Source organism: Chinchilla lanigera, unplaced genomic scaffold (assembly GCF_000276665.1).
Source record: "Chinchilla lanigera isolate Chin_1 unplaced genomic scaffold, ChiLan1.0 scaffold00015, whole genome shotgun sequence".
In the NCBI taxonomy this organism is placed as follows: Eukaryota; Metazoa; Chordata; class Mammalia; order Rodentia; family Chinchillidae; genus Chinchilla; species Chinchilla lanigera.
In genome coordinates this window covers 31,046,243-31,052,799 of record NW_004955416.1, presented here as the reverse complement: position 1 = coordinate 31,052,799, position 6,557 = coordinate 31,046,243, and the positions used below count along the sequence as shown (strand labels likewise).

At 36.4% G+C, this 6,557-nt stretch overlaps 1 protein-coding gene and 1 long non-coding RNA gene across 2 annotated transcripts in view; one reads left to right on the top strand and one right to left on the bottom strand.

Moving 5' to 3' along the window:
- Positions 1 to 5: 5 nt before the first annotated feature.
- On the bottom strand, positions 6 to 783 carry LOC102021124 (probable E3 ubiquitin-protein ligase makorin-3; the record flags this gene model as incomplete). Its single annotated transcript, XM_013512430.1, has 1 exon — positions 6 to 783. A coding segment is annotated over exon 1 (693 nt), but the record flags the coding sequence as incomplete, so codon positions are not given.
- A 772-nt stretch (positions 784 to 1,555) lies between these two features.
- Positions 1,556 to 6,557, top strand: part of LOC102020911 — a 68,786-nt gene continuing 63,784 nt past the window's right edge. Inside the window, exon 1 of the long non-coding RNA XR_260441.2 lies at positions 1,556 to 1,689. This is a non-coding gene — a long non-coding RNA (uncharacterized LOC102020911). The remainder of the gene's footprint in view (positions 1,690 to 6,557) is intronic.

Below are 6,557 nucleotides of genomic sequence, written 5' to 3'. Positions count from 1 at the left end.
GGGGGTGGAAGAACTGGGGGTGGAAGAACTGGGGGAGCCTGTGCAAGGGCCATGCAATCTTGGTAGCGCCGCTGAGGAACAAACTCAATAGCACCCACTCCACCTTCTGCATCTGCTCCTCCTCCAGCAGCTTCAAGTCCTGCATTATCTGTCTCAGCTTCAAAGAAACCCCTTTCAGCAGCTGAGCCAATCAGAGGCAAGGAGCTTGAGGAGGCAGCAGGAGGGGATTTTGGCTCTTCCTGAGTTGGGGGCTCACTCTGCTCAACCACACTGGGTTCTTTCTCTGCAGAGGTATGAGGTGGCAAACCCTGGCGCTCCCTGGCTATCTGCCGCTTAGCAAGGTCATGGGAGTAGCAGCAGTTCTCCCCCTCCTTGCACTGCTCATGCAGATAATACCTGCAGAGGATTTGGTTGATCCAGCTGCCACTGCTCCGCTCCTGCAGAGGATTGGGCCGGGCCCCACCCCCTGAGGGCTGGGCAGGCCGGGAGCGACTTGAGAGAGGTTGGACAGGACTCACAGCCACAGGGAAGGGTGCAGGGCCGGCTGCCATGTTCAAACAGGTCGAGATTGCTGCCTCAGATTGGCCGGAGGCCGAAAGTCCCGAGTGAGGGGGAGACACACTCTGCCCCTCCCCCTCTGCACCTGCCTTGGCACCGTCATCCCCGTGGGCGTCGGAGGGAGCTGTAGGATCTTCCATGACCTTTCTAGCACCTTCCAAGGCACTTAGGCTTGCTCTTGATGTCTATTCTTTTTTGGGGCTTGATCCCCGAAGTTTTAGCTCTGTCCCGAGATTTCTGGAAAAAAATAGAAAAAGTGTAACATTTTTTTCCTTCCCCCGGATTGCAGCTCCCTCTGACTCTTTGTTCCTACTTCCATAATGGAGGACCAGGCATGGAGGACACTTCCTGTGTGAACACCACTTATGTACTACCGGGTTGCAGTTCCCATGCGCAATGTGTCATATCTTTTGTTCAGGAGAGCAATTGCAGCTGGTGCCACACCTCTCCGGCATCTGCCGCTGCCTTGCTGAGCTTCAGCAACCCTTAATCCCTCTCTCCCCCTCTTCTGCTCTACAGGATGAGGTGTTAATTGGATCTCATTTTGTTTCTGTCATTCACATTTCATTTATTTTTCATGTATTTGTAAAAATCAGAATCCTTGTTTTTCCTGTGGTTTAGCAGTTCATCTTGTAGCTTCTGAAAATTTCATTCATAAATATTATAAATGCTTCCCCTCAGTCATTCCATGTTATGCCTATTCATGTTTATTTTGTTTTAATTCATTGCCCTCAGTGCTGGAAGTCTTATACTTTTTGTTTTGTTGACAAGACAACAATTTTCTTGGTCTTAATGTTCTCAAAATTCTATGGCTTAAGCTGAGTATGCTTTTCACCAGCGAAGCATTAACAGGGAGCCTTTCTGCTGTGAATTAGTGCCTTTCAGATGTCTTCTTTTGTTGTAATTTCTAAAGACACCTCCCATTCTGTAGACACCCGGACTCCCTCCAGGCTTGCTGCATTAATACACCCCTGCCTCCCATGTGACCCAAGCTTTCTATTTTCACTGCTGTTTTAATTCACGGAGGCTCTTTGTTTTCTTTCTTTTCATTCAGCAGGATCTGTGCTGTATTGTGACAGAACAAGCTTTCATGACATGTTCTCTGCAAGTGCTAAATTTTCATCTCCAAACGTAAGTATTTTTTTCTTTGCAAATATTATTTATTAGATTGATATTTTTTGCTTGTATATTTACTTTGCTAAGAGTATCTACTATGAGAGCAAACTGAATTTTATCATGTAGTTTTCTGTATTTTTGAGAAGTGGTCATATTTTCTTCTTTTTCTTAATGTGGTTGTTTGAACTTCTAAAATTTAAAATATTTAACTTGCTATTTAATTCCAAAGAATAGAATTTTGCTTGCTAAAATAGGTTGTTTTTTAGAAGAAATTGTGGAAACTAAATTTTTATTTAGAGTGGAATAAAGTCTAAATATTTATTATACAACCATCAGATCCTAATTAATGAAGCAAGTTAAAAAATCCTAAGTAAAAAAGCAAATTGACAAATAATAAATATAAGAAAAGCAATGAATTAAAGAAAAATAAACATGAAAGAAGGGAGATAGATCAAGGAAAATTCTTTAAAAGGATTATTGAAATTTATAAATCTCTAGTGCAAATTATCCAGAAAAAAATAAAGAAATTGCAATAACTAAAATCAAAATATTTAAAACTGATACCAAGAATTGATAACAGACAGTAAATATTATGAGGGGCTGTAAGAAAGATGGCTATATACCTGGAAACATATCTATTAATACAAAAAAATGTCTGCAGCAGATATAAAGATATATTTCTTATTCAGTAAATAAGAAACTGAAATAAATTACATATGTGATTGAAATAATTCTCCAAATGAAAGCTTTTGGAGCTTTTCCCCTGAATAAATAAGAAAGAAAAAAGCCATATTTATTATTGAATGCTCTAAGTAACACAATACAGTAAACAAATAAATCAAACATTTTAGAAATATAGAGAAATTATTGATGAAAGGAAGCAAAAATTGGGACTAATTTACAGATAAGACATTGGATTTAATAAGTTTATTTAGCAAGGGAAATTGACAGAAATGCAGCATTGAAAAACAGCTTTATTTCATTCTCTTGGTTTTTTTTTACATATTTTATAAAAAATGACAATTAAACATTTTATATTAATAGCATTTATCACATTAAAGTGATTATCCTGTGAAGTAAGATTGTACAAAAAAGTGAAAAGGCTTTTCTAATTTAAGAAAACATAAATAAATTAAAGGAACTTCAACACTAAGGCAGGCAGAAAGCTCAAAGGTTTTAAAAGAAAAGACTTTCTTAACTTCTTAATCATTTGCTGTTTTTCCAGCATGAATTTAGGAAATTTTGGTGATTTTGTCCTTTTCTCCCTTAGGTAGCTATTAGGTTTTTTAATTGGAATGCAAGCTTTTCCAAAGCCTGTCATGCTTCATTTCTCTGGAATAAAAGTCTTCTTTTCTCTTCTGAATCTGTTGGTTAATAAGGATTCTTTGGACAGCCCTCTTGAATTTTCATGGTTAAAATCTTGCAGCATGGCTCTGAAGATTGTATACCGAGCCCTCTACAGATTCACAAACACAGAGTCCAGAATACATATAATCTATTATTCTATAATGGTGATATATCCTTTGCATTGTGTCTAAATTGTTTGACCCACCTTTTGTACACCAGCTCTGTCCAGTAGAAATTTCTGTAGAGCATATTTTATATGTGTTGTCCCGCAGAGTAGCCTGTAGACTCCTGTGTCTCTTCAGCAGTTTAAAATGTATCTAGAGTGTTGGAGGATCTAAATTTTATTTTTTAATTATAAATTTAATTGAAATACTCACATAACACTAGTAACTACTGCATTGGTCAGTGAAATTTAATATATTATTTTTCCATTCTGTCTCTTCAAAACAAAGGAACTGAAAGATAGAATTTCTTAATCTGATCAAAGCTATAGGGTGAGTGCTTGGCAATGTTTGCTTTTAAATCACCATATGTGGGGCTCTGAATCATGTTCATAGTTCTTCATCTCACAGTGACTCTATCTTCCAGTTTAACAGTGGGAATGTTTCATATACAATATTTTAATGTAAATTTGTATCTTAAGCTTTTGAACACCATAAGAAACCAAACAACAGAAATATTGAGAAGGGCCTCTTGAGAGACATAAGCAAATTGCTACCTTCAAATGATTTTCTGGTTGCCTTTTATTCCTGAGCTATTTCTTTTTTAACTGTTAATATTGTTTAACACTGTCTCTGATCATTTGATATAGAGGGGTTCCCTGGTTGGGGGGATCAGGATTTGGGGGTCCAAGAGGAGCAAGAGGAAACAGAGATCTTCCTGAAGAGGCTGTGCTAAGCATTTAGGTCACTGGAGCATGTAGTGAAAAGTGGGGGAGGGGGCATGACAGCACTACGGAGCTGAGACACAGTGTGACAGCTTAACAATACCATGTAATGGGACATGTGTTCAGAAGTGGTCGTCTGCAGGGATGGAGAGAAAAAATTCAAGTGACCCTTCAGCCTCTTATTCCAGAGCTCAGGACTGTGGACCTCACCCCCACGTGATTAATACACCCACATCTAAAGAGCACACAATAGTGTCAAAGCAGTTCTCGTCACAGCACACACAGATGCTGTAGAACTAATATTCTAGGCATTGTGGGAGCAAGCTCAGAGGTAGGGATTAAATTAAAATGTCTAGAATCAGGATCATGTTTTCATATCCTCACTGAGATATTCACTTTGTATGGATTAATTATCCTTTTTTATTACCACATCTGGCAAACAACAGGCATAATAGTAACAGCAATAATAGTGACTGGTTCACAGGTTTACTGTCAGTTTTAGATGAGATAATTTTATAAAATTATTGAAACTGTCCCCATCAGAAGGGCCACTATTTGAAATAGCTGTTCGTCTTTTCTATTTTAGAACCACCCAAATAATCCTCTGACTAGACTTTATCTCTGCGAGTCCTCTCCTTCTGCTATTGGAACACAGATGTTCTATGTCTGTAGGGTTCCTGGTAATTCCTGGGACATGAGAGGTAGTGAATGAGTACTGTTTGCCTCACACTGATAGAAAACCTGATTTTAGTATGATATTTAACCATCCAGTTTTCTTGAACTGTAGTTTAGGAGTCAGACATGGGTGCCTTTGTGCAGTATTGTGTGTCTCCTCATTACTGTGGTAGCCATGGGAACACCGCTGAAAGGGACTCTTAGCTCAGCCTGGGAGAGGGTGGGCTGTGGGCTGCTTTGAGGAATGGCAGGCATGGTCAGTCTGAGTGAGCAGCTGGATAACAGCAAAGAAATTATTTAAAGATACTTCTTACTTTCAAGAAGCCCATAAAAAAATTACAATTAATACTATAGCCACTCAATTTTAAGACCGAAGCAGCACTGATGATAGAAAATAGCCTGATTTATCTATATTACAATCATACACTGAAAATGTAAGTAAATCATCTGGAAGCTTTTCTATAAGCATCAAGATTCAGCTGCATCTTGCACTTTAGTGTGAGTAACAGAAATTTGTCACATTTGTATTGGTGTTTTTCATACCTATAAAATACACCTAAATTTCATACCTATAAAACATACCTAAATTTCATTTATTTGTCACATGAAATAGCTTCAATTGGGATAATATTTCCATCCAGGATGATGATAAAAACTGGATGAAAATACATGAACTTGCTGCTTGAAGAACTTAGGAAAAAGCTAATGTGAGTGCCTAAGGTGCATGAGCTTTGGTTGTTAAGCTAAATAGCCTTCAAGTGATGGGGGAAACCAGAAATCAAATTAGAAAATATGTTCAATTGCATGACAATAATAACATGATAACACATGTTAGGTGCATGTGTCACCATGCTCATCACAATGCTTCTTTAGGGAAATTCTAGTTTGGAACATATAATGTATGTACCTAATACATTACAAAAGAAAAAATGCTGATCATTTCTGATATAATCACTCAATACACAATACCTTACAAAAGGAAAAAGGCTGATTATATCTGATATAATCATGTAACTTAGACAATTATAAAAAATATTTTAAATTTAACCACAAGAAAATTTATGATAGAAATGAAAATGAGAACTAAAATCAGTAGAAAAAACAAACATATGACAAGGTAATAGTCACAGGTTGGTTTCTTACTAGGTTTAGAGAAAGTGATAAACCTTTTGTGAGATTCACTGAGCACTCGACTAACTAATATCTAGTATTAAAAATGGTAATTACTGCTGTTCATATAGGACTAAAAGACCACAGGACTATACCATAAACAATTTAGGACATTAAATGCAGAAATGTAGTTCAAAGGAAAACCTAAAACTATCAAAAGTGAAAAAAAGAAGCAGGAGATATACACAGACAAATAGGTACTAGAGGAAATTAATGCTAATAAAAATCTTCTTAAAAACAGGACTCCAGGATCAAAAATGTTCACAATTAATTCTATCTTTAAGAACAAACATAGAACTGTTCTCATTAATGGATGTAAATCAACTACATACTTATTAAAGTATAAATATATAATACTGATAAAGTATATTTTAAGTAATGCAACAATATGTAGGCACTTGTTTTTCAGTCTTTCTCTTTGTGGCAAAGAGAGAGCAGGTCAGTATCCCATAAAGTTATAAACCCCCAAACAAAAAGAACAATCCTTGGTGTAAATAATCACATTAATATATTGAAGGAGGTATTACAAATGAGCTTTCAAGAATTCCATTTGGAAAAAATCAGGGCCTTTATGATTTCTGTTTTCAACAATTTCTTTATATGAACAGTGCATGAACCTGAAGGATTTTAATTTTATTGCCTTTATAAGATACAAGAACAGGACACAACTAGCCTTGCCTTAAGAATCAACAGTATTAAGTATTAATTTATTAATACTATTAATAGCATTAACTAGTATTAATAATTAGTTAATAGTTAATAATTAATAATTAGTTAATAGCCTTAACTAATAGTTAATAATTAG